The 25155-nt window shown below is 37.5% G+C and overlaps 2 protein-coding genes across 5 annotated transcripts; one reads left to right on the plus strand and one right to left on the minus strand.

Annotated features, from left to right (window-relative positions):
* Positions 1-288: 288 nt before the first annotated feature.
* Positions 289-5357, minus strand: lipt2 (lipoyl(octanoyl) transferase 2). 4 transcript variants are annotated; one of them, XM_041232570.1, is made up of 4 exons: positions 4960-5357; positions 3943-4709; positions 3408-3506; positions 289-451 (listed from the first exon to the last, which is right to left on the minus strand). In XM_041232570.1, exons 2-4 carry the CDS (start codon positions 4397-4399, stop codon positions 381-383), a joined length of 627 nt encoding a protein of 208 aa, XP_041088504.1. In that variant the 5' UTR covers positions 4400-4709; positions 4960-5357; the 3' UTR covers positions 289-380. The 4 variants fall into 4 exon arrangements, with proteins under 4 accessions (XP_041088504.1, XP_041088501.1, XP_041088503.1 ...); XM_041232567.1 differs by lacking the exon at positions 289-451 and having other exon boundaries at positions 460-3506; positions 4960-5060; positions 5263-5357; XM_041232569.1 differs by lacking the exon at positions 289-451 and having other exon boundaries at positions 460-3506; positions 5263-5357.
* A 5997-nt stretch (positions 5358-11354) lies between these two features.
* On the plus strand, positions 11355-23534 carry pold3 (polymerase (DNA-directed), delta 3, accessory subunit). Its single transcript, XM_041232595.1, has 12 exons — positions 11355-11562; positions 12073-12128; positions 12338-12440; positions 12808-12847; positions 13225-13357; positions 14121-14388; positions 14668-14740; positions 14924-15116; positions 15592-15714; positions 15905-16064; positions 16406-16484; positions 21105-23534. The coding sequence occupies exons 1-12, from the start codon at positions 11506-11508 to the stop codon at positions 21308-21310; spliced, it is 1491 nt and encodes a 496-aa protein (XP_041088529.1). The 5' UTR covers positions 11355-11505; the 3' UTR covers positions 21311-23534.
* The last annotated feature ends 1621 nt before the right edge of the window (positions 23535-25155 follow it).

Genomic DNA, 25155 nt, shown 5'->3' on the forward strand with positions numbered 1-25155 from the left:
GCATATTTCTGCTTGACAGCACTTAGCCAGACAGTTCTGTAGTGAACTGATATATTTAAATACATGTGATATTTCAAGAACTTTGGAATCTGCAATAAACAGAATTAACTTTGCAAAAAAAAGAGCAGTTTGTTGTTTTAAAAAGGTTGTGTGTTCTGCTTATACTTTCTCTGGGACCATTCTTTGTTTGTATATCTTGTAGGGGTCCTGTCCCTCATCCACCTTTTTGACCCTCATGTAGCCCAGCACCATGCCTGCCACAATCACAGCAAAGAGCAGAAGGATGAAAACAACGTATATGTAGGAGTGGTGGTCCTGGGCAGCAGCCCTGGAAGAGTGCCAGTCATTGGATTTGACACAGGGGCTGACCCGCGTGTTGTTCAGATGAGATTCTGAGAGCAAGCGCCGCAGTGTGTGATGGAGGCTGCCCATGCTGCCTGGAAGAGAAACCCTGTGAAAGAAGATACACACAGTTTGGGGTTATAGATACAGAAAAGAAAGATCTTACTAGTCAGAAGTGTGGGTTTCTTTGGCATCCATGTAAATATGTATTTTATTTTTAAAAATGAATCTCCTGAACCATACCATGCTTAGAAATCTGCACTCCCCACTTCAGCTTCTTCTTTCCTGTCAATAACCAGCTACTTCCCCTACTGCCCGACATGCTTTGCAGTCAATCACATTTTGAGTAAAATGCATTTTTGCAGTAACTGTACATTTTTTTTTTTAAACCGCACATACGTTATGTAACCTACATACTGGAGGGAAGTGCATGACGTTAACTTATTAGCCATTTCCCCTTTTTAGCTGCTGATTGAGCTTGTGCATGTCTCTCATTTTACAATGAGTCATGCTTTTACAGTGCTTTTACAAAGGGGAACTACAGCACTACAGTACTGACATTGTGGAATAACATGTAACTGGTGATGCAGGTGCATTGATCAAATTCCTGATCAATACAATTAAATTAAACTGTTTCAAGAATAGTTGAGCACACTTGAAAAATGCATCCAACACAGCAACCACAAATACTAGCCTCTGCGATACACAGTCAATAATTCAGTATTGTGTTCCACCGTGATTGTGGCATGTTTACTTTTTCTGGGTTTTTTTGTTCACATTACATTGCCTTTGATAAACTTTTATTTACTATAGAATGTTTCCTTTGAATAGGTCCATTGTAATGTTTCAGTTCTGTGCTAATCTAACCACTTGAAGGTGTGCAAACACTTCTATGCACCTTCTGAAGTAGTTAGATTATCGCCAAAGTGTGGGGTTCTTTGATAATTGTTTAGAAGTTCCCACATGAAATTCAACTTCCATTAAAGTGAAATGAACATGCAGGGAGTTAAAAAAAACCAAACAAAAAAAAACAACTTAAGTCTGGAAAATGAAAGCATCTATAACTAATGAGAAGCTTGAGAGTGTTCTGGATTTATTAAAGAGAACATGTAGCTTCAATAGCCACAAATTATAGTTTTATTTTTTACATTGCCCTATTTTATGGTGTTTCTGGTTTAAAGGTTAAATTGCTATATGATTTGAACTATCATCCCTTTCATAATCCATGCAGCTAGCAACTGTGCAGTTTGTCATTTTACAAAATACATACCAGGGATAACATTACCCTTTACACTAAATGATCTGTGTTCAAGTGCAAATTATTTAAGCATCAGATTTGTGCTGGCAACACCGCCCCCGCCTTTCATTTACAGAACTATTCATTAAAACAACCGTTTCATTTACAAATATCAAACTCCGCTGTTCCTCTGCTTCTATTTATTATATGTATTCATGTTTTTAAATGCTATTTTTAGTTTAGAGAAATGTAATTATAGTGAGTAAGTATCATCAGATCAACTACTGTGCAATTTCTTTTAAACAATTCAAATCTTTACATTGACAAAAACTTCACATGTTGCATGAATTAATTCCGAGAAGACAAAAAGCTGTGATTTTATTTGGATGTGTAAACCCTAACACACATACTTCTAAACCAAAGAACATCCTCAATCAAATAGCCATGGAACAGATGCTGTAATGTTAACTTAAGTAATGTTTTATATATATATATATATACTGTGCAAAATTACAAACTCTGATCACCTGCTATAAGTACTGGATCAATTGATGTTTTACTTTTAATGTATCTAACTGTGTGCTGTATCAATGAAACAGGCATGATTCTGCTTTACCTGATTACAGATGTGTCTTTCTTCTTTGTCAAGAACCTTGTCCATGAAATGTGAAATGATCCGCAGGCTCTCACGAGTCTATCCTTTGTGTATAACTAGTGCTACCTATAAGCATGCTGCCACACACACACGCAGAACAAATACACCCACTAAAAACACTGCAAAACAAATTCCCACCCCCAAGCATTTCAGTTAACCCTTTATAGGGAAAAAAAACAAGCCATCTATGTAAATCACAGATATTTTTAGTAATTTTCTTAGTAGTGCTAGTTTCCTCATGGAGTAATAAGCACTGTATTTCCTATTAGAACTCTGGCATGCCAGAATACTGTATGTGTGTCTGAGGCATATAACAAAGACCACTGTAAAGTGCAGCCAACATGCAAACCCCTTTCTGTCAATAAAATGATAACACTTCAGTTGTTGAAGAGTTACCTGGTAATTTAGAAGTCAGATCTACAGACATTTAAAGGGTGACAGCAGAAAAGATCACAGGCCAATCTTTATGTGCTTGGTGGACTAGGCTGGTGATAATATTCAATAACGTTCATTTGTTTTGTGTAGATAAACAACAGTCCTAGACTATATAAACATGTTTTATTAATATTAATGATTTAAAAAAAATATATATTAAGGTTTTGTACAAGTCACATTTTACAAGCAGTAATAATGACCGGTACTCTCTATTGTACAGTGCAGCAATCAAATCAAGTTCCATCTGTCGCTTTGGCTAAAACGCTATCCACTGACTGTAAACTGAAATATAATTTTATGGCAGCAGATGGCAGCAAAGGATCTAACGGTGCAGTCCGGGTAATTCAAACTGCACCAAACAATACAGTTAGGATTTGATATCACCTAATGACAACATGAGGACAGGGATGCATTCCTAGAGACATTCACATGGATGCTGCATCTTCAAATCCTTTCTGTTTCTAATATTAGGAGAAATTTTAAGGCAGAGGCTTGGGGGAAAAAAGTTGATTTGGGAATCTTATGCTTTACAAAAAATAAGGCAACACAGGCTCAAAAATAAAAATGCTTTGTGCGTATTTTTGTTCATGAGGATCATTTATTCTTTTTGACCTTCAGTTTCTTGAAAAGACAGAGTGCAGTTAAACTGCTCTGCAAAGGCTTCAAGAAAGGGCTGAGTGGTCTCCGAGACAGAAACCTCCTTCTCCAGTTCCCGACTCAAGGTGGTAACTCCCTTACCCACAATCCCACAGGGGACAACATGCTCAAACCAGGTCAGGTCAGTGTTGCAGTTCAACGCTAAGCCATGCGAGGTGATGTACCTTCCACAGTGTATTCCTGAAAAGAATGGTATTAAACTGAATTACTAAGTAGCAAAATATGAAATATGAAATATAATACATGAATTCCAGCTTGACTCTGTTGGTGTGGCTCTTTGTTTACATTTGTACACAGCAAACAAAGTGAGTTAAAAACAGACTCGAAATGGGAAAACAGAAACTTGGAATATTCCCAGAACATTATCATAACTGAAGCCCTTCACGTAAAAAACACATCTCAACATGTCATATATCTTTAAGGTTTTTCTGTTACCAAGTTTTACAAATGCCACGGCCTTGTCGAAATGCATCAGTGGAGGAAAAGCCTAACAATTAGGGATCCCAGTTCATACCCAACTACAGGTTAATGTTAAAAGAAAATATAGTGTTTATAAGTGCTTCAGAGAACCTTGTATTGCATTACTTAGTCGTTCTAAATGATAACCAATACTTACCAATAGCACATATCTTATTGTCCCCTACCCACACCCCTGTGTCAGGGGATGTAGAAGCTTTGATCCCAAACCTACTGCACAGGTTAATCACAGTCCTCTCCAACTCACAAACATACCAGCGGACACTCTTCTTAAAGCAGCCCAGACTGAGGATGGGGTAACACACTAACTGCCCGGGGCCGTGGAAGGTTATCAGTCCACCCCGACGAGTCCGGAAGAAATCAGCCCCAAGGCCCTTCAGTCTCTCCTCCTCCTCGGAAGGGTAAGGGGCTTGCCTGATGCCGACGGTGTACACTGGACGGTGCTCGCACAAGAGGAGGGTGTTTGGCCGCTGGTCGTGGGGGCAGGTGAGAGAATCCAGGTGCTGACGGACGTAGTGTTGCTGGACCTGCAGGGCACGTCCATAAGGAATCTGTCCCAAGTTAACCACCCTAACAGCTGACCTTGGAAGAGTCATTATTTATGTTTTTTAGCAACTAATAAATATATATCTTTTCATCATCAGCTTTGAGTTAAGTCACATATAAATCTGTTCAGTGCATGCTCCTTGTTGTTCTATGAGACTGAGACTCGTATACTGTAACGTGTCTCCGTCCCTGGCTGTGAAAGCTATGCTTTGGTCTTGAGTCATATTCGTTATCAATAATATATGTCCTGCTCCTGTTGAGTGTGCTGATCCAGTGATGAAGGATAATGAATAAAAACAATGCACTATCCAGAATGTTTACAAAGAGCAGCAACCCCTCAGCTTCACTCATAACAAGGTGCTGCAAATGAAAAAAAAGAAACAAGTGAAAAAAAAAAAATCTAAAAGCTTTGGTTTTGACATCTAGGACTGTACTGACACCAATTAAACTTTTAGATTAATAACAACGATTCCATGGTTTTAAGGAGGACTTGACAGGTCGCAAGCAAGTTAAACCCAATTGTTGTATTGCAAAAGGTAATATAAAACTAGATGCACCATCCTTTCTCAATTAGAAAAATGATTGGTAGCTTAATTTATTCTTCACTGACCTTATCACGAAGCTCCTGCCGAGTAGAAGTTGCCTGCATGTGGAAGCTTCTGTGCTCACACGATACGTATAGACTGCTTTACTGACGAGCACTTTAGGGTACTAAGCAATATATTGTTATTATATTAGAGGAATACCCTTAGCCATCAAATACAAGTTTGAACTAGATGAAAAACAAACTTAAAAGGGCACGACATTGCCTCAGACGGTATTGAGACCTGAACGACTTATATTACACAAATACAGTGTTTTCAAAGAACTAGCGTGGTATTAGTTTTTAATAAGGTTTAATTTTTCAAAATACCTTTTGAACCATTTATTATCCGAAAATCAGTCACCAAACCAAATTTCATCCAAATGCTACAATCTTTAAGGGCGCAGCCATGTTAATCCAGCTGATCCTTCACTTGTCAACTGATAACTTTATTAACAAGCACAAGAACACTTGCTGCACTGTGAGCGGCATTTACACTTTCAAGGACAATATTCAGTAAATAGAAAGAGTGTTTAATTCTCACTCAGATAGTTTTTTTTTTTGTAAGTACTATTTTAAAGATTATGTATTAATATATTATATTGTTAAAGTATAGTAAAATTAATAAGCATAGGAAATGCACACTAGTAGGAAGAAACAGGAACATAACAAGCATATTTACCACGAAATACTTCGGGATAGCTGTTGCAATACATCTAATATTTACCATAAAGTATAATTTGCTAAAAGATTTGCATATTATTTTATTTAAAAAAAAAATCTACAAGATGCGGTCCTAGTTACATATTTTTAAATATGTATTCTTCTCTAAATTACAGTAAGTGTTTGGGGAGTAAATGAAGCTGGACTGCAGAAGTTTCTACACCAGTACTAGCCTGTTCCCCTGTGTGACCATGTTGTCCACTAATGTAGCTATAATGATAGCAGTGCACCCTCTCAGCCTTTTCTCAGCTTAAACCCAGGTGGACGGGTGCAGTTTTATGCAGTAATTGGATTACAGTAATTGTCTCCCCCTGCGTTTCACACCGCAGTTGAGGAATATCATATTTAACCTTGTCCCTTTTGGCATCATTTGCTTTAAGTGCACTAGATTGTCAGTAACCCTGCTTATTGACACACTTGTTTCTTTGGAGGGGAATGCTCTGGGGAAATTACTGCTCCCTTAAGGTTTTCAGCTAAAAATGCTCAGTTTGAACAGCACTAAAAGTGCTATAATGCTTCCCTTTATTCCGGCTCAAGTTATTCAGATGTATTTTCATGGCTCCCGTTTCCCCCCATATTTACATTTCACCATCACTTACATTCTCTATATGGCAGACAACAAGTAGGATGTATATCTTATCTGCGGTTCCTGATATATCTTTTAGGGAGGTGTGTTTAGGAGACTCCTGGATTAGTGTACTTAGTTACATGACATCTCATTCTAGTTTAATGAAACAAATCAAGCAAAAGTGGTTTGGTAAATCTTCCTTGGAATGGTGTTTTTATCAAGTTAAAATGTTTATTTAATTGGGCCTGTAATGTGATTTTCATGACCAAGGGACGGAAAATTGAAACTGAATTTGATGTTAAAAAAAATTAGTTTTCTAATATACACAAGGACCTACAAATTATATAACATGGTGGTGATGAAGCAGTTTTGAGAGTTACATGCTGTAAGACAGGTTTCCAATGTCTTAGACATTCTCCACACTCAGTAGTTTCCTATAGGCTTCCTAATAGTCTGTTGTTTCCTGTTGGATTCATGAAGTTTCAATTCAAGCAGCACCTTAGTGCAGTTTACTGGCTGCACCAGTAAACATATTAGCAGTCTAATTCCAGGATTAGTTGAATCGCAGTGCTCAGATCTGACTTAGGCCATGCTTTGCAAAACTTTGAATGACTTCCCTTGTGTAGTTATTGTGCAGCCTAGCCATTTTCAGCCACTGGTTTGGCTCCTGTAGTTCATTTTCCCAAAACACTTACCCTCAATTAAAAAGTTATTCTTTTGCTTGTCATGGGGGAAGGACTAATTGTAGCAAACCTACTGTGGCCTTCTCTAAGTTTAATTTAATGAGATGGACAGGTGATTAGGATATTTTTCTGGAATTTTGTGGGGGTCAGTCATATAACTGGACCTGCAAACACGGCAAACCTTTTATACACAAAGAGCACTAAGTAATTTAGTGTATGACCAGACACCAAAAAGACCCAGTCTTCTAAGAAGTAACTTATCTTTAAGCACACTGTTGAAATTGAAATGTCTCCTGGCGTACCTACAGATGTTTATATCCAATCTCACTGCAGTGATTGCCTTAGAGAAAAGCTTCCATGAGCCCATGTATATTTTTATATGCAGTCTGTCTGTTAATGAAATGTTTAGCAGTAGTGTGTTTTACCCCAAACTCTTGTATTACTCTATTGCATGGGTTAGGATTATGTCTTATATAGACTGCTTATTTCAGATGTTTTGTCTCCATTCAATCTGTTCAATTTGCCATTCTGGCTGTGATCGCCTATGACAGATATGAATCAATCAGTAACCCTCTACTGTATCACAGCACAATGACACCTTGCTTGGTCTTAAAGCTCCTGTTGATGGCATGCTTACTATCTGCTTCAATTGTTCTAGTTGTTGTACTTTTCCACCTGCGTCTTCCACTATGTGGGTTCATTTTAGAAAGCTTCTACTGCGAGAATCTTTCGCTGAGAAATCTGTCTTGTGTTGACACTACAATCAATGAGATATATGGGCCGGTTACCATAGGAACCAACATAGGGATTCCAGTGCTTATAATTTTGTATTTCTATGGCAAGGTGTTTCTGGTGTGCAAGAGATCTTTGATCTTGGGAAAAGTCTTGGGAAAAGCTAGGCAGAGGAGACCTGATCTTTCTTATTGCCATCAGTTTCCAGGCCGTTTACTTGTGTGTGAACTGAAAGAATGTGCCTCAAACCCTCCAGGTGTTCCTGTATTTGAAGTTTCTCGTTATCCTTCCCATCGTCAGCCCCTTCATCTACAGAGTGACAACTCTTAACCTAAGGTTTTAAATCACAAAACCAGTAATAAACCTGTCTAAATACAACGATTAATATCAATTCAAAATAAACGGTAAGACCTGTCTTCAAAAAGAATGTTGATCAGCAGTATTATATTTTTGTATCAAATACCATTTTTAAACGTCTCCCACCAAAAATGTATTAATAGTCTTTTGTTATGCTTTCTGGTGTACATCAGTCCTACATTTTCAACATCAGGAGAAACTCATTTTGTGTACACTGTAGCTATTCTTTAGAGTAAATGAGTGTCCCATGATAAGTAGTACCAAAGACATTTTAATAGATGAAGGGGCCTCTTTTTCTCTCAATGTGATTAAGTCAGACAGGAGCTTAGTTATATTCCCACCGTGCAATGAATTGGTTATACGCATGTAAGCAGCAGTAGCATCATTCTGGTCCTCCCTCTTCTTTAAGACTAAAAGAAATCAGCTGCAGTTGACTAGAGGTAGGGAGGAAAGCAGTTTTAGAGATACCTGACCATCATCGACCATGAACTGTCAACACGTCATTCTCTTGGTTCTATTTGCATTCTTGGCAATCACTTGTAAGTTTAATTTTTCCATTTCAATGGCTGTGTGTATAGTTAGTCTCAGAGTACATGGTTGAATTGTAAACAGGTGATATTAGGCAGTGCTTTGTCTTGTTTTTATGGATGTTTTTAATGTACTGCATTAGTGTTGCTTTCTTTTCAGAATCATACAATTAAAGTATTGTATAAACAAGCTTTTTTGTTTTAAACTGAGTAAGAACTGGTAATGCAAGACACAACTTCGGAATACTTCAATATTAATTATTGAACATATACGTATCTAATCCTTTGATTATATTAGGTCTTAATGTGTGGCTGTATGCCAGCTATATATATATATATATATATGGGCTTGATTAGGCTTCCTATAGGCACAGTATATTAAAGGAGTGCTGAACAGGCTTTACAATCGATTTTCTTTCCTCTTATTAGCACTAGCCTCATTAATAAGCATGGATCCCTTTTACTTTTATAATACATATTGGTGATTACTTTTTTAATTGTAATGAAAGCAAGTCTTGAAGAGCAAGCACAGAAATGAAAATGCCATTTTTTTAAAACAGCGTTTTGATCTTAGGAGGTGGAAAACGAAGGTAAAAAATGTTTACCATTGTGTCTATTCGTTGTAAAGAAAGAAATGTAGCAAGGAACTATGATGAGTACTATTAAACTATTTATAATGCATTAAAGCGTATTTGTTCAATATTGTATTGTAAATGTCATTTATCTATATTTTTCTATAACTTTCAATATGCTTTACTACACTTTCAATTCTTTTATCAGGGTATGGAAAAAGAAAGGTGTTTAACCAGTAGAGTTATCCACCTATTTGAACTGTATATCTGCAGGTGAAGTAGGAGTCGTCACAAGCCTGCCTTGGGGTTGTTCCAGCTACAGGGGGAGCTGTCGTGTAGCTTGCCTGCCTGCGGAGTTACCTTTTGGACCTTTTGGCTGTGCTAAAGGATTTGTGTAAGTATACATTTGAAATAAGCTTTGAGGAAAGCCATGCAGACATGCATGTTATATAACATAACATGGATGACCTGCAATTAGCAGTATTGTGATAGACTCAATACCATGATGCCTGAAGAGTTGAATATAATGGAAAAGTAGATCGTTACATCATTAACTGTGTAGTAAATCATATCACAAACACATTAATAGATTTGTTTTCAAACACACTTTCCTTTGACATATCGAAACGTTGGGAAGTTGGCAAAAACTATATATATATATATGTCTTGGGGCTGAAGGGGCAGTGATTGTTAAAAAGAGTGGCACTGTGACTGTTTACAGGAAATTAGGTGGCTTTATCCTGATAAAATGTTTGTAGATGTCCAATTCAAACAGATAATTACAAACATATTGATATATTTCACCTTTGCTTTTTCAGGTGCTGCGTATCACAAATCCTATTAAGATGAACAGCTCCACAGAATTAGAGTGCTTCCCTTTGATGTCTTGTTTTAGTCTGCTGAAGACAGTGACCCCTGCCAGTCGCTTACAAGAATCTAATGGAAACTGAACAAACCTCCTCCCTGGCACTTAATACAATACCGGCCTTTTTAATAATTACTCTATCCACTTCTTATCAGCTTGCTAATAAAGCACAGCTGTTTAACAACAGCAGCCCTTAATTGTGGCTGTGGGACTGGAGCTGTTTCATAACCTCCATGTCTTTCTTGGTTTCTGCAGCGTTCTCTGGCCTTTCCACTTCAGCTGCAGTGTTTTAAACACATGGGTACTAGAAACATTCACAAGCTTTGCATCAGCTGATTCCAATTGCATGTTCCTATTAACAGTTTATACAATCAGCTTTCACTTTTTGTTTAATAAGAGTACTTACTGTCTTCAGTTACAAATGATTGCAACTTTTTAAATATTTTCACCCACAAATAAAAATATATATCAAGCTTTGCTTTCCTGTAGTTTTTTATTTTCTATTGTATTCACCTGCATGCTTTATGTTTTCTGAATATGGCAGTGTTGTATATCCATAGATCTTTGTTATTATAGCAGGTACTGGTAGTTATTTTTGTATAGTATGAGTTACCCTGAAAACTTGAAAAATACCATTGGAATAACTTAATCGCATAAATACTCACAGGCTAAATTGAACTCAATTCTCACTTTTGTCAATGATAACATTGCCCTCGAGGTTTTAAGAGGTGGCTTAAGGTATTTTTTTCAAGGTTGGAGTTTATATCAGGGTTGGACACATTTAATATCATGATTAATCCCATACAATGTGAGGACCAAGCCAGCGACAGAAGGTGCTGGAAGTCTTAATGTAGCCCATTTCAATACTGAACATCACCACTTGGCTGAAGCCACAACTATCAGGTGTTACTCTACTGTAGATACACTTGTGTTGTAAATTATTAACTCAATAAACCGTTCATATTTGTTTAATTGTTGTTTACCGTAATAAAAAAGTGTCATGTTTCTTAAAAACCATGGAATTCTGGGTCTGGTGCAAATGCAAGCAGTAAAGTATGAACCGAGTTGGATAAACTATGTAAAGCTGAAGAGGTCATGTTAAAATGCACTGAAAAGACTAACTCTACTTAGTAGAAGCGTGCAACCATAACAGCAGCCAAATGGACAATCGCGTGTGGCATAGACCGTTTACATTGCATGCTACCAATCGGAGTTGTCCAAACTCTGTAAAATCCATTGCACTGCCAAAATGAACCAGTGGGTGGCATGAATAAGAAACATACCAACTATCCTGTTGCCGAGGAAGAAATTAGCAGTTCGAAAAGTTTGATCCCTTTGACTCGCCGTAGTCTTCGTTGTTTACAGTTTCTAAGGAAACTCCCTCATGCCCCCGTGACCTCAAACCTGCATGGGGACCGGAGAAGAAGAAAAATACATTCCCGCCTGAAGATAGAAACAGCAGCCCTGAGAGGAGGGTTCAAGAAAGAAAAAAAAAAAAAAAAAAAAAAAAACCCTTACATTTATAAAAACTCAATTTGCCGATACAATGGATGATCTATACCTGGAGAATATCGATGAGTTCGTCAATGACCAAAACAAAATTGTAAATGTATATTATATTGTCGTTTATTGAAATATTATTCAGGTTACGTCTTGACTGCTTCTCGCAAATAACACGATTTGTACATTACACCTTATGTCAAAATAATTGTACCTGGTTATGTGCGCCCATTACCTTTGGAGAAAAATTAAATTAGATAACATGACTAGTTTTAAATCTGTGTACTTCTGTCGGCAACTAATTTCATCAAAATTATGACTGAATTGCACGTGATAGTATGTATGCGTTTGATTCTTTACATATATATATAGATAGATAGATAGATAGATAGATCTAACAGCGCCTTTTTAACAATGGCTAATACTATTAACTTGTTACACAGTTCTTAAAATACTTAAACGCTGTTTAATGTCATCCCTGTGGATTATACTAATTCCAGTTTAGTTTAAATGTATTATAAGGAATCCTAATTTATGCAGTGTTCACGAAAAAGGGTGGGGAAGATCGTGTAATCCTTCACTCCGTACTTCAGTTTGTTTTTGTATATTTTAGGTGACTTACAAATGGCTGAGCCTCACACTTGGCGTGCATGTCAACCAGGCTAAACAGTGAGTAATAACTTTTTGGTCTCGGGTCTTTTTGAATCTTTACACAATACAATAAACCAATGTAGCTGGTAGTTAATAAACGGCAATAATGTGAAGACTGTGTGAGCCAGTAGCAAACTTAAGAATCCCTTTGTGATTCGCTTGAAATCTTTACACAGCTCCACAAGAAGGTTTGCTGTACCCCCATTCTTAATCATTTTGTTCTTCAGGATGCTTTACCACTACTTGGAACAAAAGCGTAAGGAGAGCTCTGGAACTCAGCTGCACGCCACGTATTTGGTGTCCGGGAAATTCACACAGAACGGTAACACGGTGAGCAGCCCTCAGTGTGTGATCTCATATTCATCACATATATTCGCCTTCACACCGCACCATTTCTGTACTAAGAAACAATGCTGTCAATTGATTTTTTGGCAGATATTGCTATATCAGTACTACTGCTTGAGGGAAGCTATTCCATTGGTAAAAATGACTAAAAGTAACAAAGATGTTAAATGACTCCTTGAAGGTCAAACGAGTGAATAGGTGTATGCCTAATTAACACATATCTTTGAGTGAAAAATACCTGGATGCCACAGTGATGGTGTAATACAGGGAATCTTGTCCTCACAATTACTTCTCTAGTTAAAAACAGACCCTCCATGGTTTTTAAAAAAATAATCACACTTTTTTTCTCCAGTGTCACAAGGTGGCAATAGTGAGAGAAGATCAACTTGAAGGCAAGTTTTACAATAATGTTCTTTTTACTGTGTCTCATTTATTGAGAATATATTTAATAAAATCTTGACATTGTATACTGTAAATATGTGTATAGACATTGAATGAACTCTGTTAACCTGTCAAAGACCCCATTACCATCAGGCACAAATAAGAGCTGTACATTTTCAGTGTTATTACTGGCTTATAATTAGTAATTCTCTCTGCATGGTGTATTACTGCTTCATTGACCCACAGTTACTGTGTTGTCAATTGCTTTGCAAATGATTCAAAGTGAAACTACAGCAAATCATTAAAAATACTATTACTGGATTAAGCACTATTTCCTGCATCATTTTTTGTAGTACATTAGAAATCTCTCTTTTCTTTTTTTTTGCAGGTTTAAAATCCAAGATGACTGTGACAGCCAGCGTCCATGTGTACAGCATTCAGAAAGTGGTGCTAAAGGACAGTGACCCTCTTTTCAACACAGACTACGATGCCATCAAAGAGAACCTCAGCATCTGCAGCAAGTGAGTCCTGGCAATGCCATTTGATGCCATTTGATACCCAGCTTCCACGCCTTGCTTACTATCCGTTTAAATGACAGTTAATGCAGAATGACAGGGTGGGAAGTATCTCTGCACTGTCGATCTTCATTCATAATAAATAAGGCTCTTTTTCCCAGTTATCACAGATTTCGCGATTTCTGTGAAATGTACCTATGCCGTCTTCTATGTAGTTCCCTGTGAAAATTCCCATTGAACACACTGCATAGAGCTACGTGATTTCTTTTTAAATGTCTTCAATGAAAAAGCTGCATCAAAGATTGTAAATATTTCAACTAAAGATTGCAATGTTCAGTACAAGACGGGTCTTGTTGTTTTTACTTTTAAAAACAACAAGGGAGGGGGGGGGGTTTGATATATGATGACCTCATAATGAAAAGGAATAGAAAAAAAAAACATGCATTGTAAAAATAGCCAAAAGAAATTGCCAAACAGCCAAAGACAATATTTACCCGCTGGTTTTTTTAAAAATAAGCCAAATTTGGCTGGAAAACCGCCAATCTGGCAGCCGTGCCTGTGGGATGACTTACTTACTGGCGGGTAGTGTGAATTGGTTTAAAGGATGTATCGTACACCTCTGTTTTAGTTTAATACGTTGCTAAAGGGACGTTGCCACTAACATTGCTACTAACAATACAAATCTGTATAAACTTGTTTTCATTTCTTTTAACAACCAAAGGCAGTGAGATTTTTCTGAGCATGTCCTGGACGTTTTTTCTGTTGACAGGTACAGCGCAATCCGATGTGCCAGTGCAGTCCCCAGGTCCTCTGCTGAGATCTCTCGCTTGCAGGAGATTGCTCAAGGGACACCCCCAGCCTCAGAGGGGCAGCAGGATGCCAGCAAGCTTTCCATGAATGGTCACAGCCCATCTGCTCTAAAACCAGCCACCCAGCAGCCCAAGGGGATCATGGGAATGTTTGCATCCAAAGCAGCCTCCAAGCACCACGAGACAAGCAAAGAAGTGAAAACAGAAGCCAAAGAAGATTCTGGGGCTGTAGGTTGCTACAATACAAAATATGCTAGAACTGCTTTTATGTCAAGCAACCTCATGTGCTATGCATAGCAGCATTAATTGTTTTCTACACGTACTAATTGAATAATTCCATGAAACCCATTTTATAGCAAATATGACGGGTAAGATCAAGGAAATTATTTAATTAGCTAAAAAACACTTTAGGTTAAAAAAACAAAACATGTGAGTTGAGAACACTCCTATCTTTACTTACTGCTTATAATGCAATAAATGAACTATAATTCTGTTTTCTTGTTCCAGGCAGAGGCATCGAACAGTAAGCCAACCAGCAAAGGTAGTGCCATGAGTAACTTCTTTGGAAAAACTGCATCAAGTGAGTATTATTATTATTGTTTAGTTCTTATAGACACACGCTGTAGCTAACTTTATTGAATCTCCCTGTCTTGGGAGTCTGAGTACATAGTAATGCTTTCAGTGCATGCTTTTGAACAATACAAAAAACAAATAACCTTAATAATAAATGAAAGGTAAATGCTTCCCCTCTCAATGTCTCCAGGAAAGGCCAAACCATCCCCACAGACTGCAGAAGTGGTGATAAAAGAAGAAGCAGCCAGCAGTGCTGCTTCCCCGGCTTCCAAAGAGGAGGACGAGCCATCTTCAAGCTCAGCTGCAAAACAAGAACCGGCTGTCAAAGAGGAGAAACCCAAGACTTCTGAAGCAGCCCCGAAAAAACGAAAGGACAGTAAAATGTGAGGACTCCTGTTTCGCTATCCTTCTGCTTTCTCCAGCCTGATTGGTCTGAGATTCATTGAAATGCTTTTGAAAACAAATTCTTGTATATTTTGCAAATAGTGGATCGACTTTAAATATCATCGCCTCAATATGATTGTTCCAAAAAAATTGAGCAGAAAAGAAGCCCATGGCAATGTGAAGTATAGGTGATATCCAAGCCCATTGCCTCCATACCAAGATCTAATCGTATAAAGTGGGATATTTAAAACCACTGTATTTCTTCATTTCTGCATTGAGACAGTAATCTGTCTGTTAAAAGATAAAATATATATATATTAGTGTATATATATTAGTGTATAATGGATCTTTTTGTTGTTTTCCAAATGATTTAAGGACTTGTTTTTTACTTTACTCATAGAACTAACCATGCAATGTCAGAGTCCCAGGGCTACATAAAAAATAAAAGAAAAAACTATTTCATCTTTTGAGCAGTAAGGCGAAGCGGCTGGAGCGCTCAGACAGTGAGGATGAGAAATCAGAGAGCCAGAAGAAGAAGCCTCCTCTTATATTCTTTGGCGTCGCCTGTCGTCGCCGACCTGCTCTCATTCCTCTGACGCGATGTAATTTTTTTTTGAAATTTAAATAGATATACTGGAAGTATTCATATCGATGATATATATATATATATATATATATATATATATATATATATATATATATATATATATATATATATATATATATATATATATATATTACTTTCTGCTCTCCAGCTTCTGAACTTAAATCATATGTAACCTAACAGCAGATATTCCATGACATGCCTTATTGTATTTGCCCATAACACTATAAACTTTGTTTTTTGTATGACAGTTATTCCAGACTCCCCACAAGCACGTGATGTGAAGACCCCCTCTCCACCCCCTGAAGCAGAAGTCAAGAGGGAGCCTGCGACACGCACTGAGGTAAGGATATTGAGGAAATCTTTTTTTTTGTTTTTTTTTTTATTAGGCAAACCATGTTGGGTATCGGTACAGTATGTGTTTTCCATGCAAGCTTAACCATTATGTAAGAGACAAATGTAATTTGTACTTGATTGTGAGTTACATAATAGAAATAAAGTCCTTTTCAGTTTTAATGATCGTTGAACTGTTGTTCTGTAGGATAAACCCTTCTAAGAAAATATCAGAAATGGTTGCTGTTTCAGCAGTGTTAGGTCCCAAATTAGAATGTGATCATCAGTTTTGATACAGAACCGTATGCGATGAATTACTGTCATTTATGCATTAATATGCTCCCTGTACAGAATGCTGGAGGTGCCAAGAGAAGGAAGAGGAGGAGAGTTCTCAAGTCTAAGACCTCTTTGGATGAAGAAGGCTGCATTGGTAAGAAAATAAGCAATATAATCGTTAGGTTAGAAACATTTTTTGTATCAAAATGTCTTGATTATTCTGAAGTGTTGGAATTTAATTGGCAGAACATTATTATATTACAGTTCTGTCCTACAATGGGATAACCCTAGAAAACCTCTCTGTTTGGTTCAATTCCCAGTTGTATTTATCAGGCTTGTTTCTCGCTTATTGACAGCATCTGGCAGTCTTTATCGTTCCAGAAAGTTCATTAACCCTTTCAGTGCTAGGGGGCAAAAATGTCCTCATAAAGTGCTTGGGGGCGTACGGCGTACGCAAATCACACTGTAGCGCCGGCCGTGAGCATCCCATCATTTACATTTGTTTTTTAAAGAGTGTGTAGAAGGGTTTACGCTCTCAAAATACGTGAATGGTGTATCAGTCCGTCATTTAAAAAATGCATGATTGACGTGTAAACTGCCCTGTATTTGATTTTGCCGTGTTGCTCAATGTCGGATGCGGAAGTCAAACAAAGAAACAAAAAGGTCTGTATTATGTTTTTTATAGTGCTTTGATTGGTGCAAATTTTGATTGATGCAAGATTTAGGGTATCTAAGGACCTATTTTTAGTAAACTTAATCTTACTTTCAATAGTTATTTTCAGAACTGATCGATCGCTATTGATTACTGTATGTTGTCTCTGTTATACCGTGGCATATGCAATAGTAACTCAGTGCCTGGACACGCTGTGTTTGACCAGTTGCTTCCGACATTTTAGGATATGTGGGAGGGTTTAGTCTCTCAATGTGTGAATGGTGGATTGTTCACATCAATCAAACAGTTAATGATTGATGCATAAACTGGCCTCTAGGATTTCTCTGTGTTGGTCAGTCTGGAATCCAGTAAGTCAAATAAACAAACTGAAGAGTTTTATATTTCGGATCATGGTTTGATTTGAGCAGATCCTGACGGCTGCACACAGGAGATATTTTTGCCATTTTATTTTCCTTTCAGAACTAATCAATCGTTATTGATTGCTGTATACTGTCCCAGGCTATGCTGCACCAGCCACAGTAATAATAATATTAGAAAATATGTTGGTGCCCTAAAGGCTGTGAGTGAGTAATCGCTTACAAAACATTAGGACATGTGTAGGGGGATCTAGTCTTTCAAAATTATATTTTGAATTTAGTTTATGCCTACTTTTAAATATATGTAGAGTTTACATATTGTCCAGACAATGTTCTGTTTTAAATGTTTATTATTTATTAATACAAGTGTTGACGCAGCCATGACAGAAACATACTTACTCCTATTTTTTTTTTTTTCCTCCATAGATAATTAACATATTTACAGTGCAAGACACATGCGATTTATTTACTGTGTTAGAAAAATACTTTTTTAGGACTTTAAAGTGGCACAGAAATTGTAATTTTTCATTTTTTTCCCCCATTTAATCTGCAATATCTCAATCAGTTGAGTAGATATACCCATGTAAATTATATCATTGAAATGTTGAGATTGTACTGGAAAAAAAAACAATATATAGGTTACTGGTTTCCTTTAGATACCTGTTCCAGCAGTAGGGATGGAAAAACCCATAGCAGTGAAGGGGTTAATCAATGGAGAGTTAATTTATGACATTTCTTGTCGCATCCATTTTCTTGTTATTGTTTATTAGATATTAATGTCACACTTTTCCCTATTTTTTAACAGTCCCATTGAGAACAGTGTGTGAAACACCGATGTCTGGGAATAGTTGTTTATGTCCTTTTTATATTCAAGTTCTTAACCTTGACTGTTCTCTAGCTGTGTAACCAGCAACCAAGCCTGTTTCTGAACTGAGCCTCCCACTGTCCGATTCCAGCTTGTATGTCTCAGTAAAACAGTAAGAGCGGTGCACAGTAACAGAGAAGAGATGTGACACACCGCAATTGAAAGTGCTTTTATAAATAGAAGTGACAATGTACTTTGCACATGGTAGTTCGCCGCTTGCATCTTTTCGACTGCCTGCTGATATATAGGGTAGCTTGATAGTGCAGCTTCTCTCTTAGTCCACTGTCACGTTAAATGCACATATCATTAAATCTCTTTATTAGTACCTCTCCGTAAACTACCCCAGAGGCAGTTGTAACATCAATCCTAGATATCAGAAATATTTTCTGTGGATCACAGCCTTTTAGATGATGATGAAAAGGATTACATATTGTAATTTGAATAATAAAAAAGCTAAAACCTCTGCCAGCGCCTTTGACAAAAAATCCCCACTGACATCATTTCACAGAAAATTAGGATAAGAGGGTACTTTCAGGCCAAGCGGCAGATATTGTTTGCCAGCTTTCAGTTCCAGATTGTTTATCTTGTAGCCCACACAGGTCATGGCGCCCTCTGCTTGGAGCTCACCAATCATCATTTTTCCAAAACAGAAACGAAATAACTGCAAATCTAATCTGATCAGAGCTCCGAGCATGTTTCTCTTAGAAGCTTGTGAGCTTGCAAGACATGGTTTAAAGGGAAGTCTGATCCCCGAATCAAACAGCAAGTCATGGAGCAGATTGCACTGTTTCAGCATCACCCAGTAATGTTGTCTTTTTATCGTTAAACTAGCTGTTTACTCTGTGCTTATGTTTGGCTGTTTTGCCCATGTCTCTAGTGGATCATTTTTATAAATGTCCAGGTATGCTTTAGATCCCACAGCATGCCTGTAGGACACCCTTGTTGGATCTGTTCAGAGATGTATGTTTTGTCCTAAAATACAGATTTGTATTCTGTTTAATACTGAACATAAGTTGCAGGCTCTTAAGCCGGGTCCACACCTGAGTGATCAATTGCACAACCCAATTGCTCCCGAAATTGCTGTGTCCACATCTGAACAATTACTTGTGCAGCAAGGTTCCCACATTTACAAGTTTCGTTTTTTTATGATAACTGAGTTTACTTTTTTTTTTTCTTTTGTCGACCTGTGTCTACATGTTTAGAATTGTATTTTATTTATTTTTTTGGACAACTGAGGTGACACTTTTTTTTTGGTCGTGATGTGTCCAGTACTTAACGAGGAATAGTTGGCTGTTCTTATATTTTCAGCTGCTGTTATTTTAAATGCCATATTCCCTAAAGAAAAAAACAAAGCCACGTAAAAGATGGACGAAACCATTTAATTGCCTACATTTTTAAAATGAGCGCTTCTTTATGACAGGATATGCAAGCCGCATTATAGTGCAGTCAGCATTATATGAGTTTGCTAATTGCCATGTGATCACCTATGTCTACAGAAGTCGCTCAGGAGGTTGCTTGGAAAGGAGAGCCCGGCTCTACTTCAAGCAACTGGTTACAGGGACATCCACATATAAGAGACTCGGCTGCATGCAGCTGATCGCTCAGGTTTGGACCCAGCTTTATATTTGAGCAGCTATTAATAACTGCCCAGAGAAACCAAACACAAGTACCACTACATTAAATGTGGCGGTACAGACCATTTTTCTGGGATAGCTGAATGTATGAAAATACATTAGGTGTCTAGGTTCACAAGGGTGTACCTGTCTTATGGCTATTCCACAAACCTCACATCTTTTGGATTAAATAATATGCAGTCGGCAGTGGTATATGCTAACGAAAGAACATTTTAAGAACAAATCCTAATAAAGGTTTATTCTTAGCATCACAACCCAGCAGAATCTCAAGTCTGCTTTTTGTTTGCACATACGGTCAGTAAATGCACCAAACTTCTCAATTTTAATACCTGAAAACTTGCTGGATAGAAATCCAGTTTTGTTTTGTTAATATAGATGTTACTACATATGCAAGCTAACAGTGGATGCTGGGACTACTTGAAATAAAAGCATGACATTACTCATCAGACAGAGAAATAAAAAAAGCAACGTGATTAGTAAGCGTAACTTATTTTTTACTGGTACTCATTTCTACTGTATATTTAGAAAAACAAATATACATAGATTTCTTTTTGTGAACTTGCACCCATCTAGAATGGAACGCACTTTGTGTTGACTTATGAGTTAGTTTGGCAGTCACTTCTTTAGATTAAAATTCATGGCCACCTCTCAAAAGAGTAATATATTTTTCCCCAAGAGAAGCAAAGAAAATCTGTTTAACTAAATAGAAATTAAAACATATATCAATTTACAGAACAACCAGCACACCATTAAAATATTTGTTGGAAGCCGGTCAATTTGTACTTTTTGCTTTCCCTAGGGATTTTATAATCCGCCAGCATTTTTGTCTTGTATATGGAATAGTTATAAATCAGTTATGCTAGGGTTGATGCATTAAGGGGGCTAGCATTAAAGGGGTCTTGTACCTTTTAGAACACATGGAACACCTCCTAAAAGGAAGTTGAGCCAGGTAGCATCACTATTGGTTATCGCATCGTCTTGGATGAGTATAAGTATTGTCTATACTAGAATATGCTTTTGGCAGCTGACTTAAAATCAGAGAGCCACTGTTATGCTAGTAAATTGTAACTTATTCCATAAATGGGTAGCAAGTGCGTTGAAGAATGCAGGGTCAGTGAGTTAGCTGTGTAGTTTACATTATCTAGACAGCATCAGAAGAGAGTATTCTGCAGTAAGGCTTGAGTGGGTTTTCTGTTACTAACATTTTTTTTTTTTTTTTTTTTTTTTTTTTTTTTTACTGTTTCAGTAACTGAGAAGGTGTACGAGAGCGAATCTTATTCAGACAGTGAGGATGACTTTGTGAAGTCCAATAAGCAACAACTGTCAATGCAGCCAGCCCCACTGAGAGCAACAGGCGGGAAAAAAGCTGAGGACAAGAAGAGTCAAAAGAAGTCATCTGCCAATAAAGGAACCAAACAGGCGTCCATTATGGGATTCTTCCAGAAGAAATAACCACCAAGCACCCCTATGCTCCTCAAAACAAGCACTGAACTTATAAATCTGCTCTTGGGTTTGGACACTGGGTGCTGTCCGATTACCAGTGCGGTTTGAACTATTTTGTGTGTGTTATAATTTTACTGCAATAATAGGTTTGCTGCAGTAAGCTGAGAATTCCAAGTCTTATGAAAAAAAATATTCCCTTAAATATTCATTTTCTTGTGTGCTTAGCAGCAATTGCTGGCGAGGCAATCCAAGCCAAAGTGCTTTGGAGTTTGGTGAACCAAGCCGCTCAGTTGGGCCCAACTCAAATTAAGCTCCAAAATTAGATCCCCACTCTTCTCCAGCAGGAGGTCATTTGGCAATGAAGCTCATAATACTAACTTTAAACGTGCATTATAGGCTGAGTCAACCACTAATGAGACTAAACAAATACCTCTGAATCGAAAGCTGTTAAATGCTCTATAAAACCTTTAATGAACTACAAAATGGAGAAATAGATATATTTTCTAATTACGGATAAAGATAAAAAGCGTAACGTCAGCCAAACAGTACAAATTAGGATTCCTCGTGCAGGACAAAATGTTTGCTTTTTGGCTCTATTTATGGAAACTACTGTATCTTTTACAATCACGACTAATACTTATTGTCACAGAAATCGGAAAAGAGGCACTTCATTCAAGATTGGGTCTGTGTTGCTAATATCTTGTGTGTTTCTGTTTAGATTGCTTCTGCGAGACAGTGCAACTCTTGCGATTGTCGCACAGGTCGATTTTATAGTCTTGCCTCATTACCGTTTAAATTCCAAGGGAGAAGGATTGCCATAGTTGCATTTTTCTCAACTGTTGCTGGTCTCTCTAAGTGAAAGACTTTTATAAGCCAACCTTTTTATTGTGAGTAAAAGAAATCGGACACGCTGTTAATACAAGTATAATTTAAAAAACTGAATTTTGCATAGATCTCTGGTTGTGGCCTTTTTTTAAATATTGAATTCACAATACTCATTTAAATGTCGTGAGGTAAGGCTATTCACAACATCCCATGCAGTCATAACTTAGCAGGTGGCTTTGTTATTGAAATTGTAGTTTTCCTTTTCAAATGTCTGTTTTGGGCTGTATTCCCAAATTTAAAATGATCTGTTTTGCCAGTGAAAAGAATTGCCTTGTATGGTCCTCCTGACTTTATACATGAAGATCCTTCTATTTTATTGTTAAGTTGGAAGGTATTGCACCTTTGTACTGAGATGTGACTCATAAATGAATATTTTGAAGAAGAGTTGTCAAAAAGAACACGTTAATTTTAAAATTGAAAAAGGAAAGTGTCATCATAAATCTGAAGGTGTATAAAACATATCACTTTTTGATAGATGTATTAAAGACCACAGTCTACAGAAGTAAGCAGTAATGGCTTGTTTAATATTTGTATTAATCATTTCTATGGATATAGTTGGGTTCCTGTTTCTTAGAAATATATTTAAACAAAAAGTCAGTATGGTCAAGAATCCAATATGTTGTATAAGCATGGTCTATCTCATTTATAAGGTCTACTTCATTTTGATAAGTTGATTACTGCCCACTGGGAGGTAAACACATTTAAAAGGAATTCAGTGTAATCACTCTATAGCTGATACAGAAACTTCTTTCTTTGATGAATCTTCATATACGTGATTCAGATGTAGAGGGGGTCTATGGGTTATGTCTGCCAGAAGGAATGCACCACTCGCTGCACAGCACAAGTTTTGACAGATGGAGCAGAAAAGCATTTCAAAACCAGATTAAGACATTCACTACGGTGCCATCCTTAAAATAAGACATGTTGCTTAGATGTGGATTATACCATCTAGTTCCCAGATCTTAAAAAAGCCAGTCATTTTTAATGATGATTGATACCACTGTACAGACAATATATACTTGCATGTTAATTAACAGACACTGCATTCATTTATATCTTCCAAAAAATTTCTTGTCAGTTTACTTTCAAGGGGAGCTGTACTCAAAAAAACAAGGCTCTGTATGCATAACAGATGCGTCTCACTGCCAATTTTGTTAAAAAGTCAAGCGTTTGGCCAGTGTTTCAATTTTTTTGTCAGCTTTCTGGGTTAACTGGAAATGTAAGCCTCTGCCATATTGGATCCTTTCTGGCGCCCCTGTTACGTCATATCGTTGACAGCCACCCCAGTGAACGCCGGCAGGGTGAATTATGTCGGAATGCAAAATGTTCTGGTGCAAAAATAACAAAAGGAAAAACTGAAAAAAGTATTTTTGTGTGCCTAAGCCTTTAAACCAAAAAAGGGCGGCCATAACAAAACAATGGCTACATAATATAGGAAGGGGACATCTGCTCAATAGATTACTATGTGTGACTATAGAGCGAGTCAAGGACAGGATGGCACACAGAGCGCCACGGAAGAGAGCTCCAATACATTCAATGTTCATTTGTTTTAGTGGTTTTTATATGCTATACAGCTCAAGGAGAGGCTGAAAATGCATCAAAAGCTTTAGTTAACATGTTTTCTGTTGAAATGGTTCTGTATTCATTTGCATTACAGTTCCCCTTTGCCATCCAGGCATTATTCCTAACAGCAAACTACAGTTAAGCTTCAGTGGAATTGAGTATTTGGATTCTAGTAAGAATGCTTTGCTCACTTTCCTGTACAGTACCACAAGGTAGTTGAAGAGCCAAAAAAATAGAACCAAGCACTAAACCAAACTCGTACTGCATGAAATGAGCATCAGAGTCTCTTAAACAGAGACAGCATGACGTAGCATGACATGAACATGTAATGTACAGTGTGCTGCATAAAAACAGGACCAAAAATTGAAATACCTGCCATGACTCTGACCCCCAGAAAAGGGAAACAAGTACCTGGTTCATCCTTCAGACTGATGTAGTGTGTAAACTCAGTTCCCATGGCTGTAATTGGAACATTTACATTGCGATTACACTTTCCTCCATGTTGCCCCCTCCCTCCCAACCTGCTGAGTGACAGCACTCTCTTTGGATTTGTTTGGACTCTACCCAGCTGAGCATGACATCAGCCTTGGCCTTAGTTCTTGGTCATCTTTTATGTTTTCATTTAGAAAAACAGCTCCAAGTTAAACCGCTTGGAACAAACGAAATCGAAAAACTTAGATTAGAACCAAATGACGCTCTGCTCTGATCCAGAGCCACGAACCTCCAATTGACAACTTTTCAGTCAGGCAAGTCTTGAAAAACAAGTTCATGAACAAAAGATTTAATTCCTTTATTTGGCGATGTAGCAAAGAGCATGTAAATAGTATTGCACGTTGTACTGGTTTCTGCTTTTACTGCAGAAAGATATTGTGCTAGGGCTATCCCTTTTTTTCACAGGGCAGTTACTGTTGAGATATTTCCAATCTTCTTAATTTCTCTGACCAAATGGTTCTGTCATGGAGATTTATTTTCAATCAAAATATTTATACTGTTTATCCAATATTTGAAACACTCCCTTAATATTGTAACAATCTCAGTTAACGCAGGCAGGCGCATCACACAGGGTGAGGCAATCCACACACGGGCAGAGGGCGGGCGTGAACCCGGGACCTCTCACACTAAAGCATAGCGTTGCACAAAAGAGATGGCTCCTTTGCAAGGAGTGTATATCGGGCTTAAGTTCCTGTGTGTGATTATGTCACCTACCAGCCTTGCTGCTGCTGCCTACCCCTGTGCATGCTACAATACGATGCCTATCTGCATGCTGCAATGTAAGTGATAATGCATAATAGGACAGAAGGGACCAAAGAAAATGCTTGCAGTTCAATTCCTGAAACATACAGACACATGAATAATGTAGGTCAGTAGTGTGCAAATAGATTAATCTCAGATATAAAGTTCAATCT

Source organism: Polyodon spathula, chromosome 30 (assembly GCF_017654505.1).
Source record: "Polyodon spathula isolate WHYD16114869_AA chromosome 30, ASM1765450v1, whole genome shotgun sequence".
NCBI classification, from domain to species: domain Eukaryota; kingdom Metazoa; phylum Chordata; class Actinopteri; order Acipenseriformes; family Polyodontidae; genus Polyodon; species Polyodon spathula.

Excerpts from the sequence above, each read along its gene's own strand:
- pold3 (XM_041232595.1), top strand. The coding sequence starts at position 11,506 with ATGGATGATCTATACCTGGAGAATATCGATGAGTTCGTCAATGACCAA. Across the intron at positions 14,741-14,923 it reads CTTTGGAAAAACTGCATCAA|GAAAGGCCAAACCATCCCCA; the intron begins GTGAGTATTATT and ends CAATGTCTCCAG. Across the intron at positions 15,117-15,591 it reads AAACGAAAGGACAGTAAAAT|TAAGGCGAAGCGGCTGGAGC; the intron begins GTGAGGACTCCT and ends TCTTTTGAGCAG.
- lipt2 (XM_041232569.1), bottom strand. The coding sequence starts at position 4,399 with ATGACTCTTCCAAGGTCAGCTGTTAGGGTGGTTAACTTGGGACAGATT. Across the intron at positions 3,507-3,942 it reads CAATAAGATATGTGCTATTG|GAATACACTGTGGAAGGTAC; the intron begins GTAAGTATTGGT and ends CATTCTTTTCAG.